This window comes from Anser cygnoides, chromosome 38, assembly GCF_040182565.1.
Source record: "Anser cygnoides isolate HZ-2024a breed goose chromosome 38, Taihu_goose_T2T_genome, whole genome shotgun sequence".
Taxonomy (NCBI): domain Eukaryota; kingdom Metazoa; phylum Chordata; class Aves; order Anseriformes; family Anatidae; genus Anser; species Anser cygnoides.
This window is the reverse complement of record NC_089910.1, coordinates 242,795-263,015: the sequence shown is the minus strand read 5'-3', so window position 1 is coordinate 263,015 and position 20,221 is coordinate 242,795. Positions and strand designations below refer to the sequence as shown.

Below are 20,221 nucleotides of genomic sequence, written 5' to 3'. Positions count from 1 at the left end.
ACCCCTTGCAGCCCGCTATGGGGACCACGAGCACGGAGCATCTTCTAAGCTGTAGCATCCAAGAGCCCAAGGTGCGATTGTCCGGCCGTCCCTGCGCCATGGGATCCACGGGGCTGGGCCTGCAGCGGGGCTGTGTCAGGCTGGGAAGGGCCCAGCCCCTGCCCCTGCTACAGCCCCCGCTGTGCTGGCAGCAGCAGCTGGGAAAGGCCCTTGGGCAGGGCCCGAGCCCCATGCCGGGAGCGCTGGCTGGCCCGTCCCTCCCCAGGGAGCCTCCTGTGGGGTCCTGGCAGCAGCCAGAGCTGGTCCAGGGCCTGCCCTGGCAGCAGAGCTGCAGCCCAGAGCCTCAGGCGTCTCCCTGGCTCTCAGCGTGTCACCCAGGGGCCGTTATTCCCCGCGGCGGGTCGGGAGCTGGAGCCTGCCTGCCACTGCAGGTGCACAAACCGCAGCCCACGTGACATGGCGCCCGGGCAGGAAGGCGGTGGTTTCCTCCTGGCCCCGTGCCCAGGCCTGGCCCTGCGCTGCCTCCCAGCCTCCTCGCAACACCAAGCCTGGCAGGGTCCAAGAAGTGTTTGGACAGTGCTCTCAGACATATAGTTTATTTTTTAGATACACATAGTTTTATATATATGTACATATATATTTTTAATAAAAATATATATTTATATAAATATAGAAAATATATATTTTTATATTATATTGTATTGTATTATATATTGTACATTATCTGTTATAATGTATATATTATATAAAATATATATTATATTATATTACATTACATTATATATATTATATTGTATATTTTACATATATTATATATTACATATTATTATATTATATTTCTATATAATATATAAATGTCCATACCTAATAAAAATATAAATTTTTTAAAAATATATATTTTATAGTTTTTATATATATTTATATCTTTTATAGTGTTTTAGATACATCTAGTTTATTTTTTAGTCTGGAGGCTGGAGTTAGATTCACTGATCTTCAATTCATTCCAGCGCGGGATATTTCATGATTCTGTCCAACCCAGCTCCAGGTGATGCCATAGCATCCTCACCTGCCATGGGCCTGCTCCTGGCCTGTATTCAGACAGCAATGACCTCACAAACACCTACACAAGTTCTTGGCCTGTTCCAGGCCTGCCAGCTCCTCAGGCACCAGTGACCTCACAGGTACCTGGACAATCCATGGGCCTTGCCCTGACCTATCAGCTGATTGATCACCAATGAGCTCCCCACAGACCCACACAAGCCAGGTGCTTATTCCTGGCCTACTGGCTTCTCAGGCACCAGGGTCCTCACCGCATCTAGCACAGGCCATGTTTGCTCTCAGCCAGTTAGTTACACAGGCACCACTGGCATCCAAACGACATTCACAGGCCAGGGGCCTGCTCCTGGCCTATCACCTCCTCAGCTGACCATGACCTCATAAGCACATGTTGCCCAATGGAAGGTGTCCCTGCCTGTAGCAGGGGGGTGGGACTAGATGGTCACTAGGGTTCTTACAACCCAAACCATTCTACGATTCTGTGATTCTCTGATATCCGTGCAGCTGATGCATACTCGCCATGGAGGTAGTCAGGCTCCAGTGACCTCCCAAGAACTTATACAGCCATGCACTTGCTCCTGGCCTACTGGCTACTCAGCCAAGAGTGGCATCACAAGTACATTCCCCAGGCATGGGTCTCCTTCCCGCCTGTCATCTTCTCAGGCACCAGTGACCTCACAAGCTCCTACAAGAGCTGTGGGCCTGCTGCTGGTCTGTCAGCTCCACAGGCACCACTGACCTGAGCACCACATAGACACCTCTTTGCTTTCTGCTCACCTATGAACAAGTGTGATGCACCAGTAGACAGGCGCCTGGGGTTTCTGTTGGATTGCAGGAGTAATCAAGCATGGGGTGCCATCACTGACATGTCATCATAAGCTCCCACAGACCCACACAAGCCATGTGCTTATTCCTGGCCTACAAGCTTCTCAGGCACCAGGGTCCTCACAGCGTCTAGCACAGGCCATGTTTGCTCTTGGCCTGTCAGCTACTCAGGCACCACTGGCATCACAGGAACATTCACCTGCCATGGGCCTGCTCCTGGCCTATCAGATATTCAGCTGACAGTGACCTCATAAGCACAGATGATCTATTGGAAGATGTCAGTATCCATGCCCTTGACAGGGGGTGGGGGCTCATGTTCAGCTGGCTGTTGACCAACATCCCCAGGTGCTTTTCTGCTGGGCAGCTTTCCAGCCACTCTTCCCCAAGCCTATGCTGCTGCATGGGGTTGTTATGATCCAAGTGCAGGAGCTGGCACTTAATCATTATTGAATGTCATGTGATTGGACTCAGTCCATCAATCCAGGTCCCTCTTTCCAGGTCCCTCTGCAAACCTTTCCTACCCACAAGAAGATCAACTGTCCCACCTAACTTGTTATCATCTGCAAATGTACTGAGGGTGTACTTGATCCTCTCAGTCAGATAATCCATTAAAATAGAAAAGAAAACTGGACCCAGTACTCAGGCTTGGGGAGTGCCACCGGTGACCGTCCACCAACTGGACTGATCTCTCTTCACTCAGACTCTTTGAGCAGTGCCAGGGAAGCTCATGGAGCAGATTATCTTGAGTGTCATCATGCGGCACTTGCAAGGCAACCAGGCAATCAGGTCCAGTCAGCATGGTTTTATGAAAGGTAGGTCCTGCTTGACGAACCTGATCTCCTTCTATGACCAAGTGACGTGCTTGGTGGGTGAGGGGAAGGCTGTGGATGTGGTCTACCTTGACTTCAGTAAGGCTTTTGACACCGTTTCCCACAGCATTCTCCTGAAGAAACAGGCTGCTCATGGCTTGGACTGGTGTACACTTCGTTGGGTTAGAAACTGGCTGGATGGCCGGGCCCAAAGAGTAGTGGTGAATGGAGCCAAATCCAGTTGGAGGCCGGTTACTAGTGGAGTCCCCCAGTGCTCAGTCCTGGGGCCAGTCCTCTTTAATATCTTTATCGATGACCTGGATGAGGGGATCGAGTGCACCCTCAGTAAGTTTGCAGATGACACCAAGTTAGGTGTGTGTGTCGATCTGCTCGAGGGAAGGAAGGCTCTGCAGGAGGATCTGGATAGGCTGGACCAATGGGCTGAGGTCAACTGCATGAAGTTCAACAAGGCCAAGTGCCGGGTCCTGCATCTGGGATGTAACAACCCCAATCAGTGCTACAGGCTGGGAGATGAGTGGTTGAAAATCTGCCTGGCAGAGAAGGACCTGGGAATACTGGTTGATAGTCGGCTGAATATGAGCCAGCAGTGTGCTCAGGTGGCCAAGAAGGCCAACAGCATCCTGGCTTGTATCAGAAGCAGTGTGGCCAGCAGGTCTAGGGAAGTGATTATTCCCCTTTTCTCAGCTCTAGTGAGACCACACCTCGAGTACTGTGTTCAGTTTTGGGCGCCTCGCTACAAGGACATCGAGGTGCTGGAGCGTGTCCAGAGAAGGGCAACGAAGCTGATGAGGGGTCTGGAGAACAAGTCTTACGAGGAGTGGCTGAGGGAGCTGGGGTTGTTTAGCCTCAAGAAGAGGAGGCTCAGGGGAGACCTCATCGCTCTCTATAGGTACCTTAAAGGAGGCTGTAGAGAGGTGGGGGTTGGTCTATTCTCCCACATGCCTGGTGACAGGACGAGGGGGAATGGGCTAAAGTTGCGCCAGGGGAGGTTTAGGTTGGATGTTAGGAAGAACTTCTTTACTGAAAAAGTTGTTAGGCATTGGAATGGACTGCCCAGGGAGGTGGTTGAATCGCCATCCCTGGAGGTCTTTAAAAGACGTTTAGATGTAGAGCTTAGTGATATGGTTTAGTGTAGGACTTGTTAGTGTTAGGACAGAGGTTGGACTAGGTGATCTTGGAGGTCTCTTTCAACCTAGACGATTCTGTGATTCTGTGATTCTGTGATGGCCTTCCAGACAGTTCTTCAAGCAGCAACCTGTACACTTGTCCAAGCCATGAGCGGCCAGATGGGTTGTCATTTTGCAGGGCTGCTGCTGCTGAGTCCAGACGGAGAAGATGTAGCTCCTTATGTTTTTTTTTTGTTGTTTGTTTTGTTTTTTTCTAATGCCCTGTGCTCAGTCCTTTCAAACCAACTAAGCATGAATCTGGTGCTTGTGATGAGCTGGTGCTCCACTCATGTTCCAGTTACTTGCTAGCATGTATCATTGTCGTTGAGTTTGTGCAGCATGGGCATTCTTGCATTCCCTTTTGTCTCTGTTTGCTTGAGTCTGCACTGTCAATGGTAGTTCAGGAAGACCAGAGGGAGTGGCTGCAGGGGAAGCATGAGGTTGCATCCATCATGGTGGGACTTTGGTCAGCATTCACAGTGCAGTGACTCAAGCTGTGACACAGCCAGGAGTTCTACCCTTTGAGGGAATCCCAAAGGTAGTTCCTTCTTGAAGGGCGATGCCATCCTGAGTCCTGTCCTTGTCTGTGCAGCACCTGTCAAAGGGTTGAATATCCGTTTCTCCTCAGAAGAAAGGCCCCACCATGAGGGGCTGTCTAGAGCTGAGCTCCTCTCCACAGTTCTGACGCAGTCTTCTCCTGCAGGGGCTCTCCCTGGACTGCAGCCTCCTTCAGGCCACATCCACCTGCTCCCACATGGGGTCTTCCATCAGCTGCAGTGTGGAGATCTGCTCCAACATGGTGCGCCACAGGCTGCAGGGGAACTTCTTCTCCAGCACCTGGAACACCACCTCACCCTCTTTCTTCACTGACCTTGGTGTCTGCAGGATTGTTTTCTCTCACATTTTCTCAATCTTCTCTCCCAGCTATTCCTGCATGTCATTTTTACCCCTTTCTTTAAAATGCTCTCACAGATGTACAAACAGCATCACTCATTGGCTGAGGTTGGCCAGCAGCATGTCCCTTTTGGAGCCAGCTGGAAGTGGCTCTTCTCTAACAAGGGGCAGCTTCTGGACTCTCCTCACAGACACCAGCCCTGCAGCCCCCCTGCTACAAAACCCTTTCCATGTAAACCCAATACAACCTCCCACCTGCAAAGTAAAAACAGAGCCCAGACAAGCAGCAGCAGACCCATGAGCAGGCAATGGCAAGGCACTGCTGCTGCTTTGGGGCTGCTAGCAGATGCAAACCCTGGGAGAACTGCTCAGAGCTTTTTTGGCTATTCTCTCCATGGAAGAGATAAGACAAGGAGGGTTTTGGTAGGGGGTGAGCTATTCCTCACTTTTGCTTAGGTGGGAAGTTAGAAATCAGCCCAGGTGTTTGCACCAAACCAAACACACACACACACACGCCCCAGAGCATCAGGGACTGTACTACCATGGGCCACCTCTGCACACCCATGCATTTCACTACAGGACAAGATGGGTGACACACACCTGGCCATTCCAGGACCAAGGGGCCACAACAGAGATACTGTAGCTTGTCTCAGGGCATGTGGTAATCCTGGTCTGGGCTGGAAAGTTCCCCAAAGTGCTCACTGCAGTATTTCCTGCCTGTGGAGTTCAAGTAATAGTCAAACAAGATGTGTGGAGTGCCCTGACACCCATCTGCACAGCCATGGGCCTCCTGCTGCCTCCTGATATCGTGAGGCACATCTGACTTCAGCAAAGCATCCCCACCCATCACCTCCTTGAGTCTTGTGACCTGTCCAGATCCATGTCACCTCACCTGCCTCCTCCAAGACCAAGTGATTGCTGCAGGACCTCCCAAGCCCTGCCCAGCTTCATGAGGCCAGACTGCTTCAGTTAGGTGACTAGATCATAGGAATGCAGGATTTGAGTATTAGGTGATCAGGTTAGGGTTTAGGGATTAGATCTTGCCTTCCAGGGTTAGTGTTTGGGCAGAGTATTAGAAGGAGGCCTGTGTTTTCTGCTTTTTGGGTTCTAGTCTGTGTCTAGTGTAGAGATGTTATTTGTTGTTATTTGTTGGGATTTTCTTCAGGGCTCTGTTGAGGAATCATGTTAAGGCTGGAATTCAATGCTAGGGACGAAAGGCTGAGGAATAGGCTAAGAAATGAGATATGGTAAAGGCCTTATGGGTTTGGGACTTGGCCAACCCATGCCAGATGAGGTTTGAGGTTAGGGATAAGAGTAGCAGATTCCTTGCAGAGAGAGGGATAGCATTTAGATGTAGGGGGAGGGCTTATGGCTACTGCTTAGAAATATTGCCAGGGCTTGACGTAAATGTTTTCCTAGTAAGTGTTGCAGCAGCACCAGCCTTACCTGAATCCCTCTCACCTCTTTTAGATCTTTCCTTTCAGTTAGCCAAGCCAATCTTCTCTCCTATAGACTTCCCACCATTATTCTCCCAGCTTTCCCCTGGCCTCCCCAAATGTGTCACCCTGTTGGGGGCAGCTTTCTATGGCCTTTATGACCTCAGAGGCTCTGCCTCCCTGCTGTTGGCCGGTCAGGGGTGGGACAGAAGTGACCTCACAGCCAGCATCCACAGGGCTACAAGGAGCTGTTGTGCTCAGGAGGCCTCTTCCCAGCCCTCCCAGTAGCAGTGGGTGCAGGGGATGCCCTGCACAATCCCTCAGGTACTCTGCCTGCCAACCAGCTCATGCTTCAGAAGGCCTCCCACATGTCTGGACTCACATTTCCCTGGGAGTTCTTCAGCTCCTTCAGGGCATCCTGAAGGAAATGGCCACCTCAATACGGAAAAAAAGAATATCAAGCCGTGAGCATACATGTTAGGGAAGTGTTCAAAACTCTTTGTGGTGGGTGAGAAAGTCTTCATGTCTAGATTTGTTTCATTCAGGTGCATTCCCAGGGCACATTGCCATCAAAGGAAAGTGACCTTGAGTCACTGTCCCGCAGGATGCCCCTAGGGAATATCTTATGGAACTTCTGCTCACTGGTAGTCATCTCTCCACACCCACATCCTGTGCACTCTCATATGGACAAGGAAAACATGGACTCCTGATATAATAATTCGATATCAGTGATACATTGGTGGGGAAGGGGCACATCTTCGGGCCAGCAAGATCAGTGTCAGGTTGTGGGGCTGCCAGAGCCCCTGGTTCCTGGACACTATTCCTGGTGACAGAGACATTTCCATCCTGCCAGCCACAGGCAGTTTCCAGGAAAAGTGGCTCTCTGTGAAGCCCCATGATGCACTCAGTAGCAGCACCCACCTTCTGCTTCCTTTGGCACCCATGTAGCCCAAGGATGCCTGCCCAGCACCCATGGGCACAGAAAACTCTCCTGCAGGAGCTGAGTGGGCATAAGGGTTTTACCCTTGGGACAGACATGGCACTCAAACTGGCTCCCTGATCCTGCTGATGGATCCCCACACCCCTCCATCTCTTCCCCAGCAGGCTCCTCTGCTGCAGGCTGGAAGGTGCTTTTGGTAGTGGGGTGGTGGGCAGCAGGGCGTGCTGGATGATCTGGAACATCTACTTGATCCCTTTGTGTCAGCTGTCCTGGCTACGTTGGGGACACCTTCCACTAAATCAGGTTGCTCAAGGCTCCTTCAAACCTGGCCTTGAACGCTTTTAGGAATAGGACACCATCCCACAATTTCTCTGGATAACCTGTGCCAGTGCCTCACTAATCTCAAAGTAAAGAATTGCTTCCTAATATGTAATCTAAATCTACCCTCTTTTAGTTTAAAGCCATTCCCCTTTGTCTTATCACTACATTCCCTGAGAAAGAGTCCCTCCCCAGCTTTCCTGTAAAACCCCTGTAGCTACTGGAAGGTTGCTGTAAGGTCTCCCCAGGGACAATGTCTCTGTTCCTCCCAGGTAGTCCTTAGTAGTCCTTGCTTCCATCTTCTGTAGGCTTCCTTGTTGTGTTTGACTTTGACCAACAACTCCTTGATAATCCATGCAGGCCTCCTGGCCTTTTTGCCTGACTTCCTCTTTGCTGGGATGCATCACTCCTGAGCTTGGAGGAGGTGATCCTTGAAGATTAAGCAGCTTTCCTGGACCCCTCTTCCCTCCAGGGCTTTGTCCCATGGTACTCTATGAAGCAGATCCCTGAAGAGGATAAAATCTGCTCTCCTGATGCACAGGGTTGTGAGCTTACTGTGTTCCCTCCTTGCTGCCCTAAGCATCTTGAATGCCATCATTTCATGTTCACTGCAGCTGAGGCTGCCCTTGAGCTTCACATGCCCCACCAGCCCCTCCTTGTTGCTGAGAATGAGGTCCAGGATAGCACTGGCTAGTTCAGGGTAAATCACAGAATCACAGAATTGTAGGGGTTGGAAAGGACCTCGAGAGGTGATTGGGTCCTACTCCCCTGCTGAAGCAGGTTCCCTAGAGCAAATTGCACAGGTAGGCGTCCAGACGGGCCTTGAATATCTCCAGAGAAGGGAACTCCACAACCTCCCTGGGCAGCCTGTTCCAGTACTCCATCACCCTTACCGTGAAGAAGTTCTTTCGCGTGTTGGTGCAGAACTTCCTGTGCTCCATTTTGTGGCCATTGCGCCTCGTCCTGGCCCACAAAACCACTGAAAAGAGTTTGGCCATATCCCTTCGTCTCCCACACTTCAGATATTTATAAACATTGATAAGATCCTCTCTCGGTCTTATCTTCTCAAGGCTGAACAGATCCAGCTCTCTCAGCCTTTCCTCATAGATGAGATGCTCCAGGCCCCGTATCATCTTTGTGGCCCTCCGCTGGACTCTTTCCAGGAGATCCCAGTCTTTTTTGTACCAGGGAGCCCAGAACTGGATACAGCACTCCAGGTGAGGCCTGACCAGGGCTGAGTAGAGGGGGAGGATCACCTGCCTTGACCTGCTGGCCACACTCCTTTTAATGCACCTCAGGATCCCATTGGCCTTATTGGCCAATGAAGTTCATCCAAATGAATTCCAAATGAACTGGGTCCAGACAGACCCAGTATAGTGGCTAAAAGCTTTGCAGTGGGAAAGGAGGGCTGAGGTGGAAAACCTGACCCTTCAGGGATGATAGGTCTGGAGCAAGGCAGTCGGTATCCCTGTCTCAGTCCAAGAAGATGTAAGGCAAGGAGAGAAGACTTGAGATGCAGCCAGAGGAGCACAGCTGGAGCTGGGACGTAGAAAGCCTCAGCTCTTCTGAGACAGAGAGGTCTTGCCTTGCTGGAGGCTGAAGGGAGCAGAGAAATCCATATGTCCTTCCAGAGAGAATTCCTCTTTCCAACATGGGAGGTGCACAGAGGCCTCCTCTGGTAGCCAAGGGCATCAAGTGTCCATGACTCCTCCCAGCACCGTTGGACTTCCACTGCAGGAGAAGCATTTCTTCTGCCTCTGCCCTAGCTGGAAAGGCAGGACAGGGAGACCCACTGGACACAGTTGTTTGTGCTGCTGCTGCTAAGGACAAGAGATAGGCATTCCAGTCTATCTTGGGAGCCTCACACTGAAATGTAGGTGCACAGGGTCCATGTCCAAGCCTGATACATGAACTCCTTATCCTGGTGGTGATATTCAGGGAAGAGGAGCACTCTTATGTCACCACCCTGCAACATAGTGCCATAGTGCGCAGCAGCTGTCCCAGTCCATGTCTTTTCTATCTCCTGAAGCCATTGCAATGGGGGACAGTCACCTTGAAGGCCTATGCCATGCTCTTCTGATTCATGCAGAGTTTTCAGATACCCAAAGGCATCAGAAATGGCCCCAGAAATCAATATCTAGGTTAACCCATCTATTTTTTTTCACAGACTCTCATCCACAGACTCTCATCCACATGGTATCTCTCCTCCAGCTGGACTCCACCTACCCACATCATTTCTTTACCAAGGAACCCTCAGTGGGCTGCATCAGCTCAGTACTTTGGAAACTTGCTTGTCCATGTTGCACCTGAGCCATTGTCCATGGTGAGGATGGAGAGAAGTTCCTTTCTACTTCATGCATCCCACCTGGTTGTCTCATCTGGAGAAATCTCAGCTGATGAGCTAGAGGCCTCAGAAAAATTTTGTCTCCCCACAAACTTCCGAGAAATATCTTCATCAGTCAAAGTGTTCATTGAGAAACGATCTTCATGGCTTGTGTTTGCTGAAAGCTGAGAATCAGACAGTCCTTAAATTGTGATCTCTGGTGGGCTAAAGCCTCCCTGTATTCAATTCTCTCCTCTCTGTTGAGGAAGGATGCAGCCAGATGGCACTGAGCAAACCAGGTTATTTGTAAGGAAGTGTCAGAGAGGTGATTCCCCCTCTACTCTGCTCTTGTGAGACCCCACCCTGCAGTACTGCATCTAGTTCTGGGCCCCACAGTGCAAGAAAGGCATACACCTGCCAGAGGGGCTACAGTAGAGGGCAATGACAGAAGAAATAGCCCTCCTACAAAGAAAGGCTGAGAATGTTGCTGTTGTTCTACCTGGAGAAGAGAAGGCTCCAGAGAGACTTTATTGATTCCTTTCAGTATTTCAAGGGAGCTTATGAGAAAGACAAACATTTGTTTATTTATTTATTATCAGGGCCTATAGTGATGGGACAAGGGGTCATGATTTTGAACTGAAAGGCTGTAGATAAAGATTAGATATAAGGAAGGAAGATCTTAGGATGAGAGTAGTGTGGCACTGGAACAGGTTTCCCAGAGAAGTTGTGAATGCCCCATGTGTTGAAAGTTGGGATGGAATGGCCTTTCAGCAACCTGATGTAGTGAGAGATGCCACTGCCCATGGTAGGGGGATAGGACTAGAAGATCCTACAGTACTGTTCCAGCCTAAACCGTTCTGAGATTCTGTCATTCTTTGATTCTAAGATTCTATGATTCTGTCATTCTATGATGAAGTTGCTGCTTTAAGCCTCAGGGAGTTCATAGCTTTTATCTCCTTTATGTATTCTAATGCTGTCTTTAGGCAATGCCTGAAGTATGTTCTTAGAAAATCTTTCCTGTCTAGTAGCTGAAAAAAAATAAAGTAACATCATCCCTTGTGGGAGGAGAAGCTCATTAGATACAACCTAGAGCTAGCACACAATTGAGCAGTGTGTTTCATTGATTATTAATCTTTCTCACGCTTTATTTTAGTTAGCCTGCAATTAAGAATCATCCTTCTCTACCTGTGTGCAGCCTGTTCTCTAAGGAAAGCAGGAGGGAGTTGGGACAAAGGAAGTACAAGTTGCAACTGCAGACTTGAGTGGAGAAGCCTGATGTCAGGAGAAGTGATGCAAGTCTTAGGGGATCAATGAGAGAAATGGTGCAATGCTGGGGGGTGAGAAGCAAGGTTGTCTGTACAGTGACAAACTTCTCCTATCTGCCCAGACCTCCTTAAGAGACTCTTACGGTCTTTCTGTCTTAATAAGCCCGAGGTGTAGTTGCTGACAAGTTTATCAACATCAGCTCCTGAGAGCAGACTGATGAAATCTCTCAGAAAACCCAAGTCAGAAGCCAAACCCCAAAGTTCTTCAAAGCACTGATTGGTCCTGCTGAGGGCCATAACTGACAAAGCCCCATGGACTCCTTAGAGCAGGTAATTGGAGGCCATGATTACAGGTAGGCCAAGGCCCTGTGCAGGTGGCTGTGAGGCTGAGAAAATGCTGGCTTTGTTTCATGAAGCAGAAAGGCAAAACCCTGCTGCCAGCCCTGGGCAGAGATGCCTTGTCCCTCATGTGCGGACTCCGGGCACTTCCTTGGGCAGTTGGGTGTGGGTTATGCAGTGCCAAGTGAAACACATTGGTGTGACACCTCCTGGCCTCTGCCAGGAGGTTCAAAGAGGAGATGAGGCCCCAGCTGTATCACCTTATTATGAAACAATGTCTCCTCCCAGGCCTTGGTGACATAGAGACCTGCCATAGCCAAAGGGGACAAGACCTTGGCTTTCTTGGCTAAGACTAGCCTTGGCAGTGCCCTTGTCCATCTCCACCACTGGCTGTCCTATGCTGTTCCACACCTGTCTCTGTTTCCCTGCAGGCTTCAAGCATCCATCTTGCTTTCCCACCTGGCACTCACGTAAGAATTTCTGTGCATTCATTCTTCTCCAGCTGTGCCCTGAAACACATACCCATGGACTGATAACAGATTCCCTCCAGATGACCTCTGACACTATAGCACATCCCTTCCAATCACTTATCTTCACTCTTTTGTACACCCCCCACCACCCAAGCTTCCCTTTGAGGCAGGTTTTCTCTCACATGCTGTTTCCTGCAAACAAGGAAAGTTCCAACATCTCAGAAACCACCTTCACACAGGCATCCACACCCATCAGCCTTCCTGGGGCCTGTCAGCTGACCAGACAGAAGGAACCTCACCATGATCTTCCAGGCCATGCGTCCTTCCTGCTGACCTTTCAGCTCCTCAGAAAGACACAACTAAGCCACATGCCTGCTGCTCCCCAGTCATGTACTCAGGCACAAGAGACTTGACAACCCACAGTCAACGCCAATATTTCATGGGCATTTCAGGTACTTGGGCAGAGGGCATCACACAAGCACCATGCCAACCAGGTGCCTTCTGCTGGCCTGTGAGAGACGCTGGTAAATATGAGCCTAAAAGCCCACCTGCCAGCCAGGAGGCAAGGGTTGGCCTGGCAGCTACCTCAGAAAGATGGGACCTCCCAGTCCCATGCCCAGCCATGCTTCTGCTGCTGGCCTCTCAGCTGCAGAGGCAGAAGTGACCTCACAGTCCCCACCAAAGCCAATTGCTTCCTACTCAATTCAGAGTTTCCAAGGCACAACTGACACCCTATAAGGACATACCCACCTAGCACACTCCTTGGCATGCAGCACATAACTAGATAAAAGCAAGATTGTTGTCATCTTTCAAGGCCATGTAGCTGTTGATGGACTTTCTCCATGGTTGGGGGATAGCTATATGTAAGTTCTGGTAGGTATTATGGCAGGAATGACCTTAAAGGAAATAATCAGACCACCTGCATTTTGGTGCCTTCTCAATTCCTTCTGCACAGCTAAAATGACACATGTGTACACCAGCCATTGGCCTGAAGGTGGCACATCAGGTCCTCAGGCAGAAGCGCCCCAACAGCCACCTGCACAGCCATGGGCCTTCTGCCGCCTCCTGAGGTCCTTAGGCACAGCTGACCTCAGCAGAGCATCCCCACCCGTCTCCTCATTGAGTCCTGTGACCTGACCAGATCCATGTCACCAAACCCCTTCTTTTACAGGATAAGAGTGCAGGAATGAGGGATTTGAGGTTCAGTTGTTCAGTTTTAGATCTGGGGATTGTATCTTACCTTTCAGGTTTAGGGATTGGGCAGAGTCTTAGAGGGAGGCTTATGAGTTTTGCTTTGGGTAGACAGTCAGTGTTTAGGGTATGAGCTAGATCTCTGGTTAGGGTTTTATTACGTACCTTGTTACGGGATGATATCTGGCAATATAATGCAAGGGATTAAGAACAAGGGATTAGAGAGAGCAATATGTTAAGACTAATGGTAACAACTAATGTGTTTGGGCTTTGACTTCAAGGTAGGAAATGAGGTTGGGGTTTAGAGCAGTGGATTCATTTCAGGGTGAGGGATAGCATTTAGTACTAGGTTAACACTAGGTTTTCAGGTTACTGGTTAGAAATTTTGCCAGGGCCTAACACGAATGCTTTCCCAGTAAGTGTTGCAGCAGCAGCAGCCTTACCTGAATCCCTCTCACCTCTCCCAAATCTTTCCTTTTTCTTAGCCAAGTCCCTCTTCTCTCACCAAGGTCTCCCACCTTTATTCACCCAGCTTTTCCCTGGCCTCCTGTAATGTGTCACCATGTTGGGGGCAGCTTTCTGATGGCCTTTATGACCTCAGAGGCTCTGCCTCCCTGCTGTTGGCCAGCCAGGGGCTGGGACAGAAGTGACCTCACAGCCAGCATCCACAGGGCTACAAGGAGCTGCTGTGTTCAGGAGGCCTCTTCCCAGCCCACCCAGGAGCCGTGGGTGCAGGGGATGCCCTGCACAATCCCTCAGGTACTCTGCCTGCCAACCAGCTCATGCTGCAGAAGACCTCTGACACATCCTGACTCGTGTTTCTCCCTTTGGACCTTCGGCTCCTCCAGGATTGCTTTAGAGGAAATTGCCACCTTTGTATGGACAAGTGAATCAAGCACTGAATGTGTGTTTACGAGAAACATCGAGAACTTGGAAGAAAAATATTGTAAGAGCTGAAAAATTCCTTCAGGTCGATTCTCAGGGGACATTATCCTCTAAGGGGAATGAAACTAAGAAACCATTTGTCCCAGAGGAAATGATGGCATCCATAGTTAATAGTCTATGGCACTTGTGCTCACATGGGTTCATCTCACTGCACCAATGCTATTGTCAGTCTCATATGGACAAGGCAAACATGAACTCCTGATGTCGTCATTTGGTGTCCTTCCATGTAGAAACAAACCACCTGTGTGAGCTGGGTCAAGAGCCCAGTGCTGGGAACGGTGGTTGTGAGAGGCTGCTCTGCGACCATTGCCCTGGGGCAGCATCTGCCAGGGTGTCCGGAGAACAAGGGCCCAGACCAGCCCCTGCTCTGTAGTTCCCCGCTGTCTCTCCCAGGAGGCCAGCCCAGCCCCTCCCCAGCTCTCCACACCTCCCTGTCCTCTCCCCAGCCCAGGTCAGCCCAGGAGAGCAGCCCAGCCTGGGCTGGCCCCAAAGAAGCAAATGGAGAAGTGGAGGTCAAAGGCAGTGTCCCTGCTGCAGAAGATGCCCTGCCACTCCCCTCCCTCCCCCATTCAGGCTGCAGCCATTCCTGCAGCCCCTGCCCATGCTGCCCACAGCCCCCGACCTGGCGGTGCTGCTCTGCAGAGCAAGGGGCTGTGGTGCGCGTGGTTGTGGGGGCACTCTGCAGGGCCGTGCTGGTCAGGCTGGGAAGGCAGAGCCAGCTGGTGGGGGGCACTGCCACTGACTGCCTCCCACACAAGTGGTTCTTTGGCCATGGAGGGTGTGCACAGATAGCCGTCCTTCTTCAGAGTCAGAGACTCATGAAAGAGAAACAAGGAAATCAGGGAGCCTCCTTCAAGTCTATTCCTTTGCAGTATCTATGAGAGCAGCTTTGGGAGAAGAGCTGAGCCTTCAGGCACTGCCCTCAGCACATCCCCTTTTATGCTGGAGGTGCTGGTACAGAGCCAGCTGTGTTAGAGAAGTGCCCCTGGCCTGTCCCTGCCTGTGGACACAGGACTGCCCCACAGCAGCATGGTGAGCAAGTGACAAGAGCAATCAGTCCTCACAGCAACACAAGGGCTCTGAAGGAGAGCGTGGGAGCTGACATGGAGAGCAGTTTGGGAAATACCAAGCCCTGGGGCTCCCTGGCACTGCTTCTGTGCCAGGACTTTTTTTCTCCTCCACCTCTGCACACAGCCAAGTGCCCCTACAGCTCCACCACAGGTCCTTGTTTACTAACTCCTTGTTTACAAGAAGTCTCAGAGTCACAACAGACAGGCAGATACTGAAATGGAAATAGATGTACAAAGAATTTTTTTTTTTGGATAGACTTTCACAGCTAATCTCTGAAAAAGAAACACAGAAACACAGACCAAAATCTGTGCCTATTATAAATTATATTATGTGTTACACGCAGAACAAGACAGGCAGTATATTACTTTTGAAAAACCTCCAGTTATCAGTTTCCAACCTGCATTCTTCAGCTCCTGGTTCCTCATGCTGTAGATGAGGGGGTTCACTGCTGGAGGCACCACCGAGTACAGAACTGCCAGCAAAAGATTCAGGGAGGAGGAAGACATGGAGGGGGGTTTCAGGTAGCAAAATATGCCAGTGCTAACCATCAGGGAGACCACGGCCAGGTGAGGGAGGCACATGGAAAAAGCTTTGTGCCGGCCCTGCTCAGAGGGCATCCTCAGCACTACCCTAAAAATTTGCACATAGGACACCACAAGGAAGACAAAACACCCAGATGCTAAGCAAGCACTAACCACAAGAAGGCCAACCTCTCTGAGGTAAGCATCTGAGCAGGAGAGCTTGAGGATCTCGGGAAGTTCACAGAAGAACTGGTCCACAGCATTGCCTTGGCAGAGGGGGATGGAAAATGTATTGGCAGTGTGCAGCACAGCATAGAGAAAAGTACTGCCCCAGGCAGCTGCTGCCATGTTGACACAAGTTCTGCTGTCCATTATTGTCCCGTAGTGCAGGGGTTTGCAGATGGCAATGTAGCGGTCATAGGCCATGATGGTGAGAAGGTAAAACTCTGCTGAAAGGTAAAAGACTAACAGAAAGGCTTGAGCTTGAACATCCATAGCAGGAGATTATCCTAGTGTCCCAGAGGGAATTGGCCATGGCTTTGGGGACAGTGGTGGTAATAGTGCCCAGGTCTAGGAGGGTGAGGTTGAGGAGGAAGAAGTACATGGGGGTGTGGAGGCGGTGGTCGCAGGCTACGGCTGTGAGGATGAGGCCGTTGCCCAGGAGGGCAGCCAGGTAGATGCTCAGGAAGAGCCCGAAGTGCAGGAGCTGCAGCTCGCGCGTGTCTGCGAATGGGAGGAGGAGAAACTCGTTGGGGAAGCTGCTGTTGGACATTCAATGCCTCTGAACTTTTGGAGCTGGTCTAGGAGAAAAAGAGTGACAAGGGCACCCCTGCCTGCACCCTGGCTGCACAGCCTGCAGCCAGCTCTGCAAGCAGGAAAAATCATGTCCTGTCCCTCTGATATTTGTGGCAGATAATCCCTGCTCTGGAGCTTGTCATTCCCCTGTACAGTAGAGCAACTCTGATAGTCCGTCTGAAAGCTCCCACAGGCTGTGGGATTTGCCAGCAATTCCGGAGATGGCACCAGGAACAACAGCTATGCTGCCCTGCAGCCAGAAACTTACCCTGTTCAGGGCTGGGAAGATTTCTCCCGCAGTGAGCTCTCAGCAGCCCCCCTCCACACTGCCTTTAACATCTCCCTCCCTTCTCTCAGCCGCCCTTGTCCCCTGCAGGCAGTGCCCCCAGCCCTGCTGCGCTGTGCAGAGGAGCTGCTCCTGGGCAGAGCTGTCTCTCTGCAGCACTGCCCGCTTGCCAGGAGCTCCCCTTGGGCCCAGGAGCCCGGCCCAGCTCAGCAGCACAGGGAGGTCTTCACAAGTCCCTGGGCCTCCAGGGGAATCGGCTTTGAAACAGGTCGAAGCAGTCACTGATGTTCCTTCCGTCCATTTCCAGCACTGTTGTTCCTCATATCAGAAAAAAAGTTTGAAGTCCAAGAATCACTTTTCAATGTCCTGGATTTAGGCAGGACACTCAGGCTAGGGCTGAGAGGGATCACCCTTCCCTCTGCTGAGGAAAGGGTTTCAGCTGAGTCAACCAAGACATCTCATTCTTTGCAGTCCAGAGGCTACAAGGGGGCTCAGCACCCTCCTATGCCTCATACAAGCCCACAGGAGTTGGGATTCCTCTTGCCTTATTTCAGGTAGGCACAAGCCAGGCATCTGCACATAAGCTGCTTGTCTCAGCTCTCAGAACATTTAATGGAGACAGAGACCAGGAGGGAGCTGTTCAGATGAAGACCCCTGGTGATCTTGGAGGTGCCAGAGCTGGTCAAGGACATATCTAGCTATCTTCACACTCTGATGAATTAATTCTCAGAGTCAGAAAACATCTGGGGACATCATTTTTAAGTGTAGGGAGATTTTCTTGGGGAAATGGAAATGAGAGCAGATGCCTACATTTAGGACCACTGAATCTTTTTACTGCCCATTAGTATTTTTCTGAGCAGCAGACAAAATTGAGTCATGTACCATAAGGAGAGCTGAGGTTCTTAGGAAACTTTCTTAGGCTGAGGAGCATGTTCCAGAGCGTATCCTCTTGGATCCTATTTCTGAGGGCTCGAATGAGAAGGTGAGCGTACCCTGGGTGGATCATACCTGATCAATTTCGTTACTTCTTAGGATGAAATGACCACATCTGTGGGAAAAGGAGAGCAGTGGGTCTCATGTACCAGGATTCCAGGAAGGTTTTCAACACCATCTCCGACAGTACTCTCTTTTGCAATAGGAAACATGTTGGAGGGATAGGCCAATCAAAACTCCATGATATCCAACAAAGACAAATCCCAAGTCCTGCCCCTGAGTTGGACAACTGCGCTGCATATACTCAGTCTAGGGACGGCATAGTTTTAAAGAGTAAAATAGAAGAGAATAGAAGAGAATAGAGAAGAGAAGAGAAGAGAAGAGAAGAGAAGAGAAGAGAAGAGAAGAGAAGAGAAGAGAAGAGAAGAGAAGAGAAGAGAAGAGAAGAGAAGAGAAGAGAAGAGAAGAGAAGAGAAGAGAAGAGAAGAGAAGAGAAGAGAAGAGAAGAGAAGAGAAGAGAAGAGAAGAGAAGAGAAGAGAAGAGAAGAGAAGAGAAGAGAAGAGAAGAGAAGAGAAGAGAAGAGAAAAGAGAAGAAGAAGAGAAAAGAAGAGAAAAGAAGAGAAAAGAAGAGAAAAGAAGAGAAAAGAAGAGAAAAGAAGAGAAAAGAAAAGAAGAGAAAAGAAGAGAAAAGAAGAGAAAAGAAGAGAAAAGAAGAGAAAAGAAGAGAAAAGAAAAGAAAAGAAAAGAAAAGAAGAGAAAAGAAGAGAAAAGAAGAGAAAAGAAGAGAAAAGAAAAGAAAAGAAAAGAAAAGAAAAGAAAAGAAAAGAAAAGAAAAGAAAAGAAAAGAAAAGAAAAGAAAAGAAAAGAAAAGAAAAGAAAAGAAAAGAAAAGAAAAGAAAAGAAAAGAAAAGAAAAGAAAAGAAAAGAAAAGAAAAGAAAAGAAAAGAAAAGAAAAGAAAAGAAAAGAAAAGAAAAGAAAAGAAAAGAAAAGAAAAGAAAAGAAAAGAAAAGAAAAGAAAAGAAAAGAAAAGAAAAGAAAAGAAAAGAAAAGAAAAGAAAAGAAAAGAAAAGAAAAGAAAAGAAAAGAAAAGAAAAGAAAAGAAAAGAAAAGAAAAAAAGAAAAGAAAAGTTCAATAGTTCAATAGTTCATCCAGTTCAACTGCCTGACCTCTTGAAGGCTGACCAAAAGTTAGAGACTATGTGTGACAGCATTGTCCAAATGCCTCTTGAACACTGACAGGCCTGGGGCATCAACCAGGTCTCTAGGAAGTCTCTTCCAGTGTTTGACCAACCTCACAGTAAAGAAGTGTTTCCCGGTGTCCAGTGTGAATCTCCCTTGTGCAGCCTTGTGCTGTTCCCACACATCCTGACACCTGGGAGAAAAGATCGTCACCTCCAACACCAATTCCCCTTCTCAGGAACTTGTTGTCCACAGTAATGAGGTCACCTCTCAGCCTACTTTTCTCCAGACTAGACAACACAAGTGTCCTCAGGCTCTCCTCACAGGGCATACCTTCCAGCCCTTTGAACTATTTTCTTTTTTTTTCCCCTATATGTGGTGGTTGCACTCAGCTGGGCAGCTGAGCCCCACCACAACTGGTCTCTCAATCCCCCTCCTCAAAGGGAAAGGGGGAGAAAATACAATGAAAAAAGGCTCAAGGGTTATGATAAGGACAGGAAGATCATTCAGCAATTATTGTCACTGGCAAAACAGGCCAGACAGACTTTTCCTTAGGGAAGCCTGGTAACAAGTGCCCAATATCTTGTGTATGCCAAATGTTTTCTTCAGAGCAGAGACATTCCGGAGTAAGCAGAAGATGGGAACTTAAACATGAAAAGGGCTGCCAACAGAGTGAGCAAACCTTGCAGTCTGCAAGGACAAATAGAAAGAGAACTGGGATGGGCAGCCCCGGCAAGAAATGCTTTCAGTCTGTCTCTGCAGCCCCTGAGGGCCATTGGTGGAGGTTACACTGCTCTCCAAGAATCACAATGTACTGCTGACAGGCACACTCTGGAAATGGTTGGTCTGTTCCTTGACAGATACATCAAGGGATAAGTAAAGGATGGAGGAGAGAAAAAAATAGGTGTTTGAGAGCATAGGCACATGAGCGGAGTGCCTTACATCTACTAAATTAGGAGGCTCCTTCAATTCTTTTGGCGGTATAGGGGCCTTACAGAGGCATCTTGATAGATTTGAACGCTGGTCAGTTGCCTACCATATAAAAATTAAAAAGAACTAATGCCAGATTCTGCACCTGGAACAGTATATTTCTGGATGTACGTATAGACTGGAGGACATGTGGATGGAGCATAACCCTGCAGAAAGGGATCTGGGGGTTGTGGTTCATGGTATGTTCAGGAAGAGTCAACAATGTTCCTGCAGTGACCAGGAGATGGTGGAATTGATCCTGTGGGAGGACAGTGTAGCTCAGAAAAAGCAAGCTCACAACTCTGGTCTTCAGGAGAGCAGTCTTTGGCCTATTCAACGATCTGCTTGGAAGAACACTGTGGGATAAGGCCCTGGAGAGAAGAGCAGTCCAATAAAGCTTGTTAATATTCCAGGGTCACCTGCTCCAAGCCCAAGAGCAGTCCATTCTAAGAGAGAGGAAGTCAGGT

At 49.4% G+C, this 20,221-nt stretch overlaps 1 protein-coding gene across 1 annotated transcript; it reads right to left on the bottom strand.

Annotated features, from left to right (window-relative positions):
• Positions 1–8,250: 8,250 nt before the first annotated feature.
• Positions 8,251–16,022, bottom strand: LOC136788506 (olfactory receptor 14A16-like). Its single transcript, XM_066987059.1, has 3 exons — positions 15,467–16,022; positions 9,831–9,966; positions 8,251–8,428 (listed from the first exon to the last, which is right to left on the bottom strand). Exons 1-3 carry the CDS (start codon positions 16,014–16,016, stop codon positions 8,251–8,253), a joined length of 864 nt encoding a protein of 287 aa, XP_066843160.1. The 5' UTR covers positions 16,017–16,022.
• Between the last annotated feature and the right edge of the window lie 4,199 nt (positions 16,023–20,221).